At 52.4% G+C, this 17866-nt stretch overlaps 1 protein-coding gene across 1 annotated transcript; it reads left to right on the top strand.

The window, feature by feature from the left end:
• Nucleotides 1-1194: 1194 nt before the first annotated feature.
• Lrfn3 (leucine rich repeat and fibronectin type III domain containing 3) lies at nt 1195-12149 on the top strand. The gene is made up of 3 exons (XM_003467222.5): nt 1195-2379; nt 4205-5634; nt 8306-12149. The coding sequence occupies exons 2-3, from the start codon at nt 4220-4222 to the stop codon at nt 8769-8771; spliced, it is 1881 nt and encodes a 626-aa protein (XP_003467270.1). The 5' UTR covers nt 1195-2379; nt 4205-4219; the 3' UTR covers nt 8772-12149.
• The last annotated feature ends 5717 nt before the right edge of the window (nt 12150-17866 follow it).

Genomic DNA, 17866 nt, shown 5'->3' on the forward strand with positions numbered 1-17866 from the left:
TTTTTTCAATACACATAAGTAGAAGGGGCCCGAAAGTCTACTCTGAAACCTTCAGCAGAGATAGGGAACCAAGGGTGGATATGCATTCACACCCCACTCCCAAGGTCACTTGACTCTTCGGCTCAGATGTGATTCCCAGAGGTGGTTTCCAGGACCACTCAGGCTCCCCTGGGTAGGGCATGTCCACCTCAGGACACCTAGACCAAGGCTGGGATCCCTTTGGATCAGGGCTCCAGGTAGATCGGGTGCCCTCATGCTGCTATAAGCAAGTTCCCTAGCCAGGTGTAAAGTCCATCACTCACACCTCTTCCTGAGACAGCATCTGCCAGGACAGTGTGGGACACCTCCTCTCCTCCCCTGCACCCTGCACCAGTCCCTGTGAGTCATGTGTCGGCACAACTCCAACCAGGGTCATCCGTGGGCAGTGGACCTGAGAGGGAGGAAGGGAAGACAGTGGACCAACCTGACCAGACCCCTGCCTCTGACCCATTTCCTGTCTTCTCACTCCTCCTCAGGACATGTAGTCAGTGTGTCCTGACCCCAAACAACCATCCCAACAGGATCCCCTTCCAGAGGAATCCTAGAGGGCACAGGGTTTTGGAATCAAGTTTTCCAAAGCAAAACTTGCAGCTAGGGAAAGGAGCTTTGGGGAGGAACAAAGATCAGGCCTGGTGCTGAGCAGAGCTCAGGTAAGGAAACTTCACCTGTGGAAGGGACACCCCAAAAGGTGGTGCTGGCGGGGGGTGGGGGGCTACATTCAGGGCTATAAATGAGTACACAGTACACACACACACACACACACACACACACACACACACACACACATCCTCACAGTCAAGGTGCCCCAAGTGCTGTTACAGCCCGCGTGTGTACGTGTGCGTGTGAACATCTCTGTTTCTGACTTGTCCTTGCCTTCTGTCTCTTTCCCCCCTCTGAATCCGTTGCTGTCTGTATTTCCATCTCTCTTTGTATTATCTCTGTATTTCTAAACGTCTCTCAGTTTAAGCCTGTCCATCTTTTTGTCTCTATTATCTATTCTCTCGCAATCTTTATCTCTCTACCTCAGTCCCTTTACATCCAGGGATTCTTGCTCCTAGCAGCGGCAGGTCTCCTCCATAAAAGGTGGGGCCAGGGGCGCGCCTTTGGGGGGGGGCTGCCTATGCCTTTAAGCGCGAGCACGCGCAGGGCCTGCGCCTTTAAGCGCGGCCGCGCGCGGCCCTGGGTTCCCGGAGAGGAGGCCGCGGGAGCGCTCGGACCCAGCCCGCCTGCCCGGCCCCCGACCCGGCCCGGCGGGGGAGGGGTCTCTGAGCGCGGCCCCTCCCCCCTGCGTCCCCGCCCGCGCTGCGGTGCACCGGCCCGCGTGTTCCTGTCGGTTCTGTCTGTCCGTCTGTTGGCGCCCAGGCCTCGCCCCACCCTGGTCCTGGGGCTGCCCCGCCGCCCCCCTACCAACCGCAGTGGACTTCCTCCCTCTGGGCCGACCCACCCCCCCCAGGAGGCGAGAGGCGAGGCTGTCACCCTAGACCCGGGGGCCGCCCGCACCTGACACCGGGGGTTGCACCCCGAGATTGGACTGGGAAATCCAGAAACCCGAGTTTGGGAATCTGATCTGGTGTAGATACCCCGAGATCCGGCTGTGGAACCCAAAGACCTGGACCCTGAACCCTATACCTGGGGCTAGAATCCCAGCATCGGTCCTTGGGACCCCAAGATTTGGAAGCTGAATTTCATGGTTTGGAGCATGGACCCCAAGATTTAGAGCCAGAACTCCCAAGATTTGGAATCTAAACCTCTAAATGTGGAGCTGAACTCTGAATTCTGTGTTTAGCACCTTTTAATCTGGAGCTGGATTCTTAAATCTACACCAGGAATTTACTATTTGGGAACTGGACTTGGAATTTAGGCCTCAAATTCCAAGATCTGAACCTGGGGACTCCAAGAGCCCTAAACCTGATTTTGAGCCAGAAGTCCTTGCTGCAGACCTGAACGCTGAAATCTGAGGTGAGACCTCCAAATCTTGACTCAGCATCCCAGTATCGGAATCCCACGAAACCCTAATATTGGATTCCAGGACAGGACTTGGGACTCAGACCCTGAACCATTTGGCTGTTTGGCACACCAAGCCTGAAGCTGGAAAACCCTGACCCTGAACAACCAAAACTGGATCTCTAACACTGGACCCTAAGGCCCAATATTTGGATGTTGGAGACTCAGGTATTCAGAGCTGGAGACTTCATGGCCACAGATTTGAGCTGAGGCACAACAGTGTCTTCACAGACGTCTTGGGACAGAGATGACATGACCAGACACCTACTTGAGAGCTCTGACCTCTGACCCCTTGGAGCCTGAGGACTCTGCTCCCTGGGGTGGCTTCCAGTTCAGGTAAGGCCCCCCACTTCACTGTGGGGACTCAGAAAGTGGGGTTCTGTGGCTATGAGTGGAGGTGAAAGTAAGTGGGAGCCAGGTCCTCTTTGGCACTCGGGTTTTCCCCTAGAAAAGTCATTCTTCCATGAGTCTGCCTCCGGCTCTGTCTGCAACATTCTCTGGACACTTGGCAAGCTCTGCCTCTCTCTGATCACCTCATCCCCCGCTGATGGTGTCTCCAGGCCTCTTGACGCCACTGCCCTTACCACTTCGCACCATCTGTCCTGTCTGACCATCTCCAGCTGCCTCTTTTGTCCACCACTGCTCTTCCTGGTCTCCTTTCTCTACCTTTCTTCTTTTATTCTTTTAAACAGGGTCTTGCTGTTGAGTGGCCTTCAACTCACCATGTAGCCCAAACTCACAGTGATCTTCCTGCCTCAGCCTCCCAAGCGCTGGGATTACAGGCATGTGCCACCACACCCAGTCTCTCCACCTCTTCTGAAAGACCATTTCTGTTCACCTTTCTCCCTCTGATCATTTATAACACCCCTGTCCACAGTTCCCCTCTCCAGCCACCTCTGTCTAGTACTTCTTAGAGGGATCATCTTGGACACCTCTGTCCATGGTACTCCTCATCATCTAACATTTTTCTCCCCAGCCGCCCTGTCCATTTATACCCTCTGACTTCTTTTTTTTTTTGGTGTGTGTGTGTGTGTGTGTGTGTGTGTGTGTGTGTGTGTGTGTCTTTTTCCTTTTTATCGGTACCGGGGATCGAACTCACGACTGCCTGCTTGCAAGGCAGGCGCTTATGCCGCTGAGCTAAATCTCCAGCCCCTACCCTCTGACTTCTAACTCCCCTCTCTCTGACCATCTTTCATCATCTCTCTTGCCTGCTGTCACACTCCAACCCTACTCAGCTATCTGTCCCTGTCTCTACTTCTGTCTCTGTCTCTCTTTCTCTGAGAATTGAATCCAGGGCCTCATGCATGCTGGGCAAGCACTCTACTGAGTTGCATTCGCAGTCCTTTTTATATGTTAAATTTTGACACAGGGTCTCACTAAGTTGCCCAGAAGGCTGGCCTTAAACTATGATTCTCTCGCCTCTATCTCTTGCCTCTTGCTAGGATTACAGGCATGCACCACCACACCCAGCTATCTTTCTTGTTCATTGGTTTCTCTGATCATTTCTACCATCTCTGGTTGTCTTGCCTCCCCCTAATGAGCTCTTCCCTTACCCCTCATGCTGGCCATTTGTCCTGGTCTTCGGCTGTCCTCTGTCTTCTCTGACCTCTCTGGCTTTTGACTATGCCTCACAACTCTCTCTAACCAGCACTGATCAGCTCACCTGGATGGACCACCTCAACCACCTCCCATCTGCCCACCTCTCATCTTCTTGACCAATCATTTTCTCTCTTATTGCCCATCTTCTTGACCATCTCTGACCACTCTCCTCTTAGAACATATATGATCTCTTCTTGCCATCCCTCCCACCTGATCACTTTTTCTCTCCACAGCCATCTGTGAGCATGTGTTTGACCATGCCTCAAGCCCCCTAGCTTACCTTTACTCATCCTAGCTGGCTCTCCTACTGTCTGGCTATCTCTAGCCAGCTCCTTTCTTCTGACCACTTTTGTTCATTTTTGCTTCCTCTGTCTCTGGGACACATCTTTTGAGTCTTTCACCATCTCCTCTGGCTTTGGATCTGTTTCTTCTCTCTCCAACCATCTTTGATCAGCTCTGCCCCCGTAGGCCATGACCATCTCTCCTCATCTCGGACCACTCAACCCCTCTATGAGGCCCCACTCTGGCCTTGCCACCCACGATGCCTCCCCTTTCCCTGCAGGCCGCCCCACCCGCAATGGCCGTCTTCCCGTTGCTCCTTTGCCTGCTGCCGCTGGCCCCTGCCTCGTCTCCACCCCAGCCAGCCACATCTAGCCCATGTCCCCGCCGCTGCCGCTGCCAGACCCAGTCACTGCCCCTAAGTGTGCTGTGTCCAGGGGCAGGCCTCCTGTTCGTGCCACCCTCGCTGGATCGTCGTGCCGCTGAGCTGCGCCTGGCAGACAACTTCATTGCAGCTGTGCGACGCCGCGACCTGGCCAACATGACGGGCCTGCTGCACCTGAGCCTGTCTCGGAACACTATCCGCCACGTGGCAGCTGGTGCCTTCGCTGACCTACGAGCTCTGCGCGCCCTGCACCTGGATGGCAACCGGCTGACCTCGCTGGGCGAGGGTCAGCTGCGTGGCCTAGTCAACTTGCGACACCTCATCCTGAGCAACAACCAGCTGGCAGCCCTGGCAGCTGGTGCCCTGGACGACTGTGCCGAGACACTTGAGGACCTGGATCTCTCCTACAACAACCTCGAGCAGCTGCCCTGGGAGGCCCTGGGCCGCCTGGGCAATGTCAATACATTAGGCCTCGACCATAACTTGCTGGCTTCCGTGCCTGCTGGCGCCTTTTCCCGCCTGCACAAGCTGGCACGGCTCGACATGACCTCCAACCGTCTGACCACCATCCCACCTGACCCACTCTTTTCCCGCCTACAGCTGCTCGCCCGGCCCCGTGGCTCCCCTGCCTCTGCCCTGGTGCTGGCATTTGGTGGGAACCCTCTGCACTGTAACTGTGAGCTGGTGTGGCTAAGACGCCTGGCCAGGGAGGATGACCTCGAGGCCTGTGCCTCGCCGCCTGCCCTAGGGGGCCGCTACTTCTGGGCCGTAGGTGAGGAGGAGTTTGTGTGTGAGCCACCTGTGGTGACCCATCGATCGCCACCCCTGGCCGTACCTGCAGGTCGGCCAGCTGCCTTGCGTTGCCGGGCAGTAGGGGACCCAGAACCCCGTGTGCGTTGGGTGTCACCCCAGGGCCGGCTGTTGGGCAACTCGAGCCGTGCCCGTGCCTTCCCGAATGGAACTCTGGAGCTGCTGGTCACTGAACCTGGCGATGGTGGCATCTTTACCTGCATAGCGGCCAATGCAGCTGGTGAGGCCACAGCAGCTGTTGAGCTAACTGTGGGTCCCCCGCCACCTCCTCAGCTAGCCAATAGCACCAGCTGTGATCCCCCGCAGGACGGGGATCCTGATGCCCTTACCCCGCCCTCTGCTGCCTCTGCCTCTGCCAAGGTGGCTGACACCGTGCCCCCTACTGACCGTGGCGTCCAAGTGACCGAGCATGGGGCTACAGCTGCTCTTGTCCAGTGGCCAGATCAGCGGCCTATCCCGGGCATTCGCATGTACCAGATCCAGTACAACAGCTCAGCTGATGACATCCTCGTCTACAGGTGCAGGGGCCAGGCAGTGGGACAGCTCGGGTGGGTGAGTGAGGTGTGGGAGAACTGAGGGTACATCTCCAGATGCCCTGTACTAAAGCAGAGCTGCTGCGAGGTTGCAAAGGAAATCATACCACGAGGAGAAAGACATCAGGCAGCAGGGGAATCCAGAGTCAGGCAGAAAGGGTAAAAGACATCTGGCAGCATGGTAAAAAGAAAGCAGACAGTAAGGATAAAATAAATTAGTCAGCAAATGTTAAAATAAGTCAGGCACAGGGCCAAAAAATATCAGGCAATGAGGAAAGAAATCAGGTTACAGAGGTAAAAAGAAAGAAGGCAGCAAGAGTAAATGGTAGCAAACAAAAAGGAAATTAATTAGCAGGAATAAAAAACAATCAATACAAAAGAATAAAAAGTTAATGGGCACAAGGGAATAAAAACAAATTTCAGCCGTAAAGGTAAAGAGAAAACCTGGGTGTGGTGGCCTGTAATGCCAGCATTCTAGAAGACTGAGGCGAGTGGGTTGTAGCCAACCTGGGCAATGTAGTGACTTGGCAGGATCCTATCTGAAAACAAAGACTAAAAAATGGGCTGAGGATTTAGCACAGTGCAGAAGCTCTTGATTCAATCTCTAGTACTGGGGAGAAGGAAAAGAGAGAGAGAAAAAAAAAAAAAACCTGGGTTTTCCACATGATGGTTTGATATAAGTCAGGCTGCAGAAAGAAAAAGAGATCCAGCAGGAAGGTACAGGCATGTCAGGAAAAATGAAGTGAAACAGACCTATTACAAAGCAAAGGAGGTTAAACAGAGACTAGGCTTCATATTCATGTAGTGTGCATCCTACATGTTTGGAGTTCTAATGTGGTGACATAAATTTTTTATTTGCTAAATCAAATCAAACAGACTAGGCATGGTGATATGTGCCTGAAGTCCCTGCTACTCAGGAGGCTGGGGAAGGTGGATTGCAAGTTTGAGGGCAGCCTCAGCAACTTAGCAAGACCCTGTCTCAAAATAAAAACCAAGGGCAAGCTCTACTTGCTATGTGAATAGAAATAACTGGTTTAGGCAGGCGTGGTAGCACACACCTGAATCCCTGCACTTGGGAGACTGAAGCAGGAGGATTGCCACAAGTTTGAGCTACATAGTGAGTTCAAGGCCAACCTGAAATACATGGCAAGACCCTGTCTCAAAAACATAACAAAACAAATCCAATTTGCCACTCGGCTCCATTTTTCTCTTCCATGGTTCAAACACAAAATCTAGAGTTCAGCCACTCCATAGGGTAGGTCTATATCACTTTTGTCCCCAAGTCAGGGTCAAAAGTGGTGGCTGCTGCTAGTTCAACCTTGCATAGGCAGCTGTAGATGCTTTCCTGTCCTTGCTGCCAGGCTGACCCAATGGTGCAGTCCCCAAGGCTGGGTTGCAAGGACTGGGCCTCCTAAGGACTGGGGTCACAGCTTGGAAACTTAATACCTAGACTCCCTTCCCTCTGCTGGGGCCATGCTTCAAAAGATTATCATTTCCTTTTCGGTCCTGATTCCACTGCTTTTCTCAGACAAGACTACTCAGTAGATTCCATCTCAGCCCTGAAAATCACTTAAGTCCTGGTCACCCTGGTGGAGGATGGGCCACAGGTTCTTTTAGATGGTCTCCCTACTACAAGCAACCGAGTTCCCTCTACCACTCTCATTAAAGCAGCTTAAGAATAAAATAGATTATAAAAGAAGTTAAATCTCCAACAAGGTACCCTGTGACCAAAGAAAATATAGTAGAATTGAGTGATAAGGAGAAAAAGGAAATGGGAAAGGTAAGAATAAATAGAAACCAGGCAACAGAGATAAAAGGGAACTAAGTGACAGAGCTAGAAAGAAATAAGGCAATAGGGAGAAAAAGAAATGAGTGGTGATTCAGAAGCAAGAACTCCCTGGGAAAACACACTATGTATGATAATAAAAAGGCAATGGGGCTAGTGGGAAATTTATTGGCATGTTGGAAAGAAAATCAGGCAGCAGGGGTATAGAGGAATCAGGTGGTTAGATTAAAGAAAATTCTGATTTTACACTAAGGGAAAATCAGGTAGCTGAAAAAGGGAAATTAGAGAGAAGTCAGATGAGAACCTGAGGGCAACGGGGTGAGGAACTGGAGGGAGGTCAGAAATAAAGGGCCCAGCAAGCTAGAAGGAAACCAGATTAGGTCAAATGGAAACTAGTAGGGGTAGAGCAAAATGGGGCAGTGAATGGAGAGATGCCTAACAGCAGGCTGGAGGGAACTTTGGTGGTAGGACCATAGCGAAACCAGTTAGAGAACTGGGGCAGAATGGGCAAGGCGGCAGCTACAGGCTGGAGGGAGGGAGTCGGGTGGTGGTGCAAGAGAGGAATGATATTGGGTATAAATATGGGAACTGGGAGGACCTCCAGTGATGGGCTGCAGAGAAACTGGGCGTCGCCCCCAGAGCAGAATTTGGGGGAGGGGATGGCTAGAGTTAAACTGACTACAGTAGAGAGACATCAGAAGGTGGATGAAGGGGTGTCAGACCAAAAAAGTTGGGGTGCTGGCTAGAGGAAACTGGATAGGTTGGAAATGAGACAGGGTTAGTGGGAAATGTAGCCACACAGGGCCTCGGATCAGGAAAGGAGGGGTTTTGTGCAGCCACAGCCCTGACCCCACCTGCCTGTCCCTCCAGGATGATCCCAGCGGACAGTCGCTCCTTCCTGCTCACCGACCTGGCGTCTGGCCGTACCTACGATTTGTGCGTGCTCGCCGTGTATGAGGATGGCGCCACGGGGCTCACGGCCACGCGACCCGTGGGCTGTGCCCGCTTCTCCACTGAGCCTGCATTGCGGCCATGCGGCGCCCCGCACGCACCCTTCCTGGGCGGCACCATGATCATCGCGCTCGGCGGGGTCATTGTGGCCTCCGTGCTGGTCTTCATCTTTGTGTTGCTCATGCGTTACAAGGTGCACGGTGGGCAGCCACCCGGCAAGGCCAAGGCCTCTGCACCCGTCAGCAGCGTTTGCTCTCAGACCAATGGCGCCCTGGGACCTACGCCCACTGCACCTATCCCTGATCCGGCTGCACCCAGGGCCCACACCGTGGTCCAGCTGGACTGCGAGCCGTGGGGGCCCAGCCACGAACCTGCGGGACCCTAGCCGGGTGACCACCTCTGTGGCTTCTGTGGCCCCAGGGATAACAGGACCCGGACACCCGGCGGGACCTGGCCTCAGACTCACCAAATCACTCACGGTTTTTAAAACTCTGATGGGGAGGGTTGGGGGCACTGGGGCACAACAAGAAAGTCCTATTTTTCTAAGCTTGGGCCTGGGCCTTTGCCCTTGTCTCTGTCTGTGGTGCCTGGGGGACTTTTGCAGGGATCTGGGGCTGGCAAATACTTCCTCTGGGAGAGACTCCCCAGTTCAGTTTGAGGGCCCGGGGAGCCTGGGGCTGAGAGCGGTCATCCATTCAGTCAACAGATATCCCTGGAAGGGCCACCTGGGTGGGCCCTGTGTTGTGTCACTGCAGTGACACAGACAGCCCTGAGTCCTGCCCTCAGGGAGCCTGAAGTCTGGTAGGAGACAAACATGTCTTCAGACAGTGATAATCCAGAGAGACCAGGGATGTAGTGACCAGGAAAGCCTAGGAGATTGTATAGCCCAAAAGAGGTACCTAGCTCAGCCAAGGATGTGGTCAGAGAGAGTGTCCTGGAAGAGGAGACATGAGGCCTAAGAGAAATACCTGAGGGAGATAACTGGGCAGAGAGCAAAAGGAGAGCTGTTGCAGGCGGACAACACAGCTATGCAGGGCCTAGTATGTACCAGGCTCTCGGGTGCTCTGGTAGAGGTGAGGCAGGAGAGCTGAGCAGGGTCCAGGAACTCCGGGCTGAGGCGCTCAGATGGTGGCCTGAGGTGTTGGGAAGTCATGGATGATTCTACACGGGAGGAACAGAGTCACATTTGGACTTGAGGAAGATCCTTCTAAAGGAAGGTGGGCCAGAGGAGGAAACTGGGAGCTGGGAGCCCAGGGTGGGGCCAGGGCAGGGATCTACATGGTGGGGAAGCTCAGACCAAGACAGGACTAGGGGGAAGAACAGAGTGGGAGGCAGAGGGGCTGTGGAGTGGAGGGTGATGGGCAGAGGGTGCCCAGGACAAGGCCTGGGCCAAGGGAGAGGGGTGGAGGAACTGCTCAAGACCAAGGAGGAAGGGTAGGCCTGGGGAAGATGCTGACTGGGGAAGATGGTATGGGACTTGGTGGATATGGGGTGCAGAGGATGTCCATGGTGGACAATGTCTAAGAGGCCAGAGGACTCTTGATCTGAGGCTGGAGCTAGGGACAGAAATAGAGCTTTGTAGTCAGAGATGGGAACTGAAACCACTTGGGGTGAGACAGGCTTTGAGAGTGCCAACTCCCAACCACAGCGACTTTTGCATGTTTAAAAGAGAGACAAAGGAAAAACCTCGCAGACTATACAGGAGCATTCAGGCAGGAGGAAGAAAACCAAGAAATTCAAACCCAAATGACTGTTGTGCCTGATAACGTAAAGACTGCAGTAATCTCAGCAGAGCATTGTTAGGGGATTGGTGGGGAGAGATGCCATATTCAGCTGACTCAAGAGTAGGAGGTAAGAAAGTATAGACAGGAAGTGTAGGCCCAGGCTTCTGTGGGCTAGATCCTGGGTCAGGTTGATCTGGAACTTCCAGCCCTCACTCGGTCTTTGCCCTAGGGCCCTTCAAAGTTTATAGGACCCACACTTGGTCTAGGAAATGGCAGCCCTCAGTAGAGACCCAGGAAGGGGCTTTTCTAATGTGAAGGGGTATCTGGGCACAAATGTGGACCTGTCACCTGTCTGGAGTGATGCTGGTATGAGCAGCATGGTAAAGAGTTCAAGACTAGACTGGCCATTCTCATGACCTGGTGCACATGACCTTGTCCTGTCAGGCCAGCAAATCCTAGATTCTGCCACAGCTTTTGTGGCCTTGGAAATATTACTCTGTTAGCCTATAGGAACAGCCCAAGTCCAGGGGACCTGATCTGACTGCCCAATCCCTCAGCAGCGCCATGAGTCCTTCCTCTTGTTGGTTACTCTTGGGTAGCACAGGTCAGGTGAGGTCATCAGCAAGAGGGAGGGCATGAGTTTTTTTGGAGAATGGGCTCGAGGGAGTGGACCTAGTGCCAGCCAGAAAATGCCAGTTTCTGGTGGGAGTGGGGGCGCCAGAACATACTTCCTAAACTCTCGATTTTTGGGTTTTTTTTTCATTTTTTAAAACTGTCAATCTTTACTGTGTGCAAGCGCTGGGGACTGAGTGCTAAACAAATAGGTATAGGCCCTGCTGTCCCATATCTCAGCATCTGGTGGGGACACAAATGTTAAATAGTCACATGCAAGGGTAAAGCATCTTTGGTAACAAAGTGGACTATGCCAGAGAGATGTGGACTGTAAGACCCTATAATCAGGGGAACTGCCCCATGAAAGGAGATTAAGGAAATCTTCTGGAGGAGGTGAGGCCTCAGCTGAGTCCCAGAGGATGCTCAGGTTGTTAACTAGCAAAGGGTGGAAAGGATTCACAAGGAACGGCATGGTATCTAAAAGGAAGTGAAGAAGGCCAGAGCTGGAGGTAGGGTGAGGGAAGGGATGTGACATTGTATTGAGACTGATGAGTGGGAAGAGGCCACACCCAGACACCTGGAGGCTGCTGGGAGGACTCTATTTCATTCTAAGTGGCACGGAAGCCGTTGGAGGGTTTTGAGCTCTAAGGAGAATAGTGTTCCCTGATCTCATGGAAGCTCTAGTGACAGACTGTTTATATGTGGAGGGTAAAGAAAAGAGGATATTGCAATGGCCAGGCAGAGGGTGACCTGGACCAGGCCAGGCCCCAAAGTTAATGAATGGAAGGGAGATTTGAGATTGTTTTGCCACAGGTCTCCATCCCCTACTGAAAGCTGTAGGACCCTGGTCTATGATATCCATGGATACATCTCTGAGTGGGGAAGCTGACTTCTCTGTAGCATGCGAATGAAGGAAATTCTTAAGGTACGAGTACCAGGAGAAAGGTTAAAAAGCAGAGGCTGTGGTTGGTCAGGGAGATGTAGACACAAAAAATGCAATACCGGGGCTGGGGATTTAGCTCAGCGGCATAAGTGCCTGCCTTTCAAGCAGGCAGTCGTGAGTTCAATCCCTGGTACCGATAAAAACGAAAAAGACAAAAAAAAAAAAAAAATGCAGTACCTGAAATGGGAATATACAGCCAGGGGTTGCTTACTGTACTATGGAAGCAGAAGGTCAGGTGTGGTGGCACATGCCTGTAATTCTAGTACTCTGGGAGTTAATGACTTAGTGAGATCCTGTCTCAAAATATTTCCTTTCTTTTTTTTTTTTTTTTTTTTTTTTTGTGGTACTGGGTATCAAACTCACAACCTTGTGCTTGCCAGGCAGGCGCTGTGCCACTGAGCTATATCCCTGGATTTTTTTTTTTTTATTCTTTGTGTGTGTGTATGTGTCAAAATATTTTTTAAAAATTTTTAAAGGTCTGGGATATAGTTTCATGCAAAGGCCCTGGATTCAGTCTCCGGTACTCAATCTCCTATACTGACCAAAGGAGAAAACAAGTTTGAAAGCAAGGAAGATGGGGAAAGGGATGTGGGGCGAGCTGGTCCTTCTAGCATGGTCCCTATGGTCCTCACAGGATGCCAGACCATCCCTTAAGCCTGTGCAGAAACAAATGAGCATATGTATCTAGGACTGAAAGTTAAAATTCAGCTGAGTTCACCAATTTTCCGAGCTCGGGGAGCACTGCCTCTGTCTATTCCCTGGCTGACATTGGAAAGCAGCCTGCACAATTTGGAGCCTAGTCCCAAGCTACTGCAGCATGTTCTTGAAGTGACTGTGGTCCTGATACTCAAATTCTGCCTTGTCTGTGTGCTGCTACATCCAACACAAGTGTCTTGATGTGGCTAAGTCTGGCCACATCAAGATACCACATCTAGAGATACCCATAATCCTTTGCAAGGCCTCCATTATGACCAAACTTTTGCAGCTCTCTCCAAAGGCTCATATGTGGAAGATAACATGGTGCTCTCAAAATATATGGTTCTCTCTTGGATAGAACATGGAGGCCCTGCCTGTGGTTCCTCAATGGCATCTGTACTTTCACATGCTTCCCAAAAGCAAGGATAGTTGATGCCTGGCTTCTGTGTAGTGATGGTGGGGATGTAGTGGTGACCAAGTAACCCAGACTCTGCACTCTCATAGTTCTAATTCTAGTGGAGCAAATAGCAACCCACAGAATGGCAACCAGAGGGGAGTCTCACCTGAACCTCGGAGATGGGGGGTGTTGAAGATTTCCAGAAGACAGGGCCTACTTTATAGCAGCGCAACCTCCAGAGTCAGCCAGGACCCCACGCTTGCAATGACCTTATGTTTAATGCCCTGCTGCCGCCACCTTAAAATTTGTTGAACAGACTGACCACCCTCATTTTCATTTTGATTGGGCCCTGAAAATTATCTACCCATTTCTTCCTGAAGGAAAGTACTCTTGAATATACAAAAAAGCAGGGCACAGTGGTGCGTGCCTTTAATCCCAGAACTCTGGGTGGCTGAGGAAGGAAGATTGCAAGTTCAAATCCAGCCTAGGCAATTTAGCCACTTAGTGAGGCCTTGTGTTAAAATGGGCTGAGAATATAGCTCAATATGAAGGCCCTGGTTCAATCCCCAATACCAAGAAAAAAAGAATATATAAAGAAAACCATAGGCAGAGGGGGCTTCTAAGAAAGGAAGAAAGAAGAATGTGGACTTGAACTGCCTGGAGTCTGGTGTGGTAGGAGCCGAGGTGGGAGAAGAGGCAAAGTGACAGGTGAACCAGGGGGAAGCCAGCTGCCACACCAAGAGGCTCCAGTCCCAGGCACTATGGAGCCAGGAGAGTGATAAATAGTGGAGGGATAGCATCAAGGTTGTGCTTTAGAAAGATCCACCTGACTTCCTTCTGGGAGGGAGGATAGAAATTCATGGCCAAGAAGAAGGCTCTGCCACCTGCAGAGGAGGCTGGGAATATCCATGACCCTGGGTAAGGGCTGGGGAGGACAGCTCAGTCTGGCCAAGCTCTGGAGGAGTATTGAATGCTTGGGGACAGATACCTCAACACACTAGGACGTCAACTAGGGGGACCCCAAAGCCACAGGGCATGCCCAGAGCTTCATTTTCCCTTGGAAATTTTCTCTGTAGGGGTTAGGGAGGGAGCACAGAAGGGCAGGGTACCAAATGTCAGTGGTAAGGACTTGAAGTTTTTCTTTTAATATAAGAATTCGCATGGCTAGACTGATGGAGCAGAATGCAACATTGGCAAGAATTTAGAGTATAAAACGTGAGATTTCAAAGGAGTTTATTCTGGATATATTCTGGCTTCAGCTTTGTCAAACCTCTGGGACACATCTCCCTCTCCCCAACCCTTGGGATACAACACTAGTTCCCTGGGAATTTCCTCTTTAGCTTCTCTGTAAGTGCTATTCTGGCCCCTTCTGCCTCCTTTGCTCACCTCTTCCTGGAGCACCCCCCCCCAATGCCTCAGTTTCTCTTCTCTACTGCCAAACTCCACATTTCTGCCCATGCCCGATCTCTCCTAAATCCTCACCTGGCTGATCCTGGCTTCCTGGACCCTCTTACTGTGTATCTCCTAGGTTTGTACCCCAATACTGGCCTCAGCTTCTGTCCATCTAAAGGAACCCCTGCTCAGCTTGCTACAGATCCCTTCCACCTACTCCTTCTCCCTTATCTGGCCCGGTTCTGGTCTAGCATGGCCTCTGCTACCCAGGTCCTAACACTGGCCTCCTAGGATTCTGGCCTCAGTCACGCTCTGATCCAAAGTTTTCCTAAACCTGAACGTGCCCCTCCTATGCATGGAAACCTCCATGGCTTGCTGGTGGTGCTCCTGGGACAGTCTGAGCTCCTCAGCTTTGCATTCCCACGCCATCCTCCTCCCACCCACTCCCCGCACCATCTCCAGCACATATGTTCGGCAACCCCAAGCTGGAAGGAGATTTTAACCACCCTCTGAAAGGCAGGGGACTTTTGTGTCTATCTTCATGTTCCTGTGCCCTCGCTGGAGCCTGTCCTTGCTTCCTCTGCTTACAAAACAAGTGAAGGACCTTAAGAAGTGCGGGGGAAGCTATGGAAAGAAAGGTTCTGCAGCTCAGCACCTTCTGGGAACATGGGCTGAAGTGGAGGTGTCTCCCCTTGGGGAACTCTGTCCTCACATCTCCCACACCACCAAATCCAGAGAGCTGATGCCCTCTCCCACCTCAGGCTCCAGTCACTTTCCTGACCTAGGAGTGTAGACTCTGCCCCTCCTTCCCTGAACTCAGGAGTTAAAGTCCTCAGTTGAGGGCGGAGTGCCCCTCAGTGGAGAGGCACTTGTCTAGCATGCAGGAGGCCCTGAGTTCTGTCCAAACACAGTAACAGCAGAAAGTCTCCAGACCTCCCTGCATCAGAAAAAGCCCTGGCTCCATTTTCTTCCTTCCTCAAACCCAGCCCCGTCCTCTGACTCCCACAAGCTCAAGCCGAAGCTTCTCTCTCCACAGCAAGCTCAAGCCCTGCTGCTGCTTTTTTCTTAGAGTGGCCTTCAGGCCTCACTTTCTCTGCCTGCTGCTTTGATCCCTGTTCTGTCACAGAAACAGAAACCTTTCACCCCCTCCAAACACAAGCACCTCTCCACACTTAAGGGCCCTCCTTTCTTCGAGTTACGTGTCTGTGCTCATCTCGATCTCTTACCTCCCCTCATCTGGTTCTCTTCAGTCCTTTCTCTGTCCCTCACTGCCTCTTTTCCATCCCCACCATTAAGCCTCATGGTGATGAATGGGATGGGGTCAGGCCTGAGGCAGTGCTAATGGGGACATCTGTGTACTGGCCTGGGGTGGGTGCTGAGGGACAGACCCGGGCATCTAAGATGAACTATGGAAGTCCCCACAGTGTGCCTGGCTTTGGCCTTGCTCTGGACAGGTGAGACCACTGGCCTTGCTTATTTCCCTGAGCTTGGAGGCCTGATCCATCCTTACAATGTCACCCGAGCCTCCTGCCCATGCAGTGGGAAAGGGAAGGGGAAGACTGACAGGTGGGGCACTGTGCAAACTGTCCAGAGTTTTCCATCCCCTACACAGCCATGGCTGTCCTTTCGCTTGCCCTGCTGGGCCTTGGTGGCCTGGGTTTCCTAGGCACTGAGAATGGGAGCACTCAGTCCCCTGAGAATGGGGACTCAGAAAGCTGGTGAGCTGGTCTGACCTTACAGCAGAGGACTGGTTGTGCTGGCTGGGGCTGGAGTACTGCCTGGCATAGTTCTGTGATAAGGAATTGGCCACCATGGAGCTTTTTGGGACAAGTCCGTGGCCAGCGGGGACAAGGGATTATTTGGACAGACTCTCAGAGCATTGGCCAAACTGGTCTGGGACAGAAGCTAAATAGATGGCCCCAAAGCAGCAATTTTAAGCCAATATTTATTTGTTGGTAGTACTGGAGATTGACCCCAAGATCTTAGCACAAAATTAATCTCCAGTCCTTTCTTTTTGATTTTTTATTTTGAGACAAGTCTTGCTAAATTGCTAAACTGCCCAGGCTGGGCTCTATCTTTCCCCCTGCCTCAGCCTCCTAGAGTGCTGGCATTGTAGAAGTGTGAATCACCACTCTGATTTGGGTTAATATTTAAATCCCAGACATTGTTCATAGCCTTTCCATCCATCTCTCCTCCATCAATCCCCATGGCTTTGTGAAGGGCACACCAATAACCCCTCTTCCACATAAGGTAATGGAGCCCCACAGAAGTACCTTGTCACATGGATACAACGTGGCGGAAGCAGGATTAACACCAGATTTAATTGGCCTCAGAATCCACCGGGTTATTCTGGCTCCCTCCTCTCCACTCCCAGTTCACTCAGACTCAACAGCTGCGTTCGTGGGCTTCTAGGGCCGCCACTTCATCACAGTTTTCTTGGAAAACGGGGGCGCTGAGAAGCCCAACTTCCGGCTGTGTGTGTTGCCACCGCCCTGAGGGCCCTGGCGGCGCGGGCGCCTGAGTGCTGGCAGGTGATGAGTCTCCGTGGGCGTGCCTCCGTGGACCCCAAACTGGCGCCGCTGCGCCACCTGCTGGGCATCCGCTACTTGGTGGTGAGGCAGACCCGCGACCCACACAAGTTTGCTGCGGTGGCAGGAACTGAGCTCAGGCGCCTGGGCCTCGGTACTCTGCTGCGGGTCATACTGGACGGTGTCAAGTACCCTGCCCGCTGTCCCTTCTTTACGCACTCCCCACCCCCTGCTCCTGGAGATGAAATCCAGAACTACATTCCCATCGCTATTTATTTAGACAGGGTCTTGCTGTGTTGTGTAGTTTAAGCTGGCCTTGAAATCACTGTAGCCCAGGCTGGCCTTGAAATTACAGTGATCGGAGCTGGGGATTTAGCTCAGCGGCATAAGCACCTGCCTTGCAAGCAGGCAGTCGTGAGTTCAATCCCTGGTACCGAAAAAGACAAAAAAAAAAAAAAAAAAAAAAAAAAAAAAAAAAGAAAGAAAGAAAAAGAAATTACAACGATCCTTCTGCCTCAGCCTTCCTAGTTCTGGGATTGCAGAAGTGCCCTACTAAACTCGGATTATGTTTTGAGACAGAATCTTGTCAAATTCCCCACGCGGGGCTGGAATTTATGATCCTCCTGCCTCAGCCTCCCAGAGTGTTAGAATTATAAACATACATCATCATGCCCTGCTCCTCTTGCACACTTCTTGCAGCCTCTTCCAGGCTCTGCCCATGCAGAGCTCAGGCGGCCCATTTGGCTCCCGTGTCGTGGGCACCCATCCCGTCGTGCTGGTGGCTGGCCACAGCTGTCTGCCAAGGTGACAGAGGCTGTGGCTCCGTGTTGGAACAGCTGCTGCCCCGGGGTCTCTGGGGCCCTGTCTATCAGGTACCCGCATTAGCAGTAGGGATCCCAGCCCGGACCACGTGTGTCAGATGCCTGGGAAGCCTCCACTCCTCGGGGGCGGCACTGGGTGTGGCTTCGCTTGGCCATGGCCCCAGTGTGCCCGCTGGTGTTTCCTTCTTTAGCAGTGTGCAGGTGCTTTTCCTGGACTCAGCCAGAGCTCGAGAGGGGGCCCGTTATGACTCCTCCTTTGCTTTTCTCCCCCCCCCCCCCCGGGTGCATTCAGCAGCAGCCTCAAGCTCACTGTGCCGCAAGACTTTTCCAGCATGGTGGCGCGGAGGGCACCCACGCCTGCCCTGAT

This window comes from Cavia porcellus, unplaced genomic scaffold, assembly GCF_034190915.1.
Source record: "Cavia porcellus strain 051 isolate PalLab524CR breed Dunkin Hartley unplaced genomic scaffold, mCavPor4.1 scaffold_7, whole genome shotgun sequence".
In the NCBI taxonomy this organism is placed as follows: domain Eukaryota; kingdom Metazoa; phylum Chordata; class Mammalia; order Rodentia; family Caviidae; genus Cavia; species Cavia porcellus.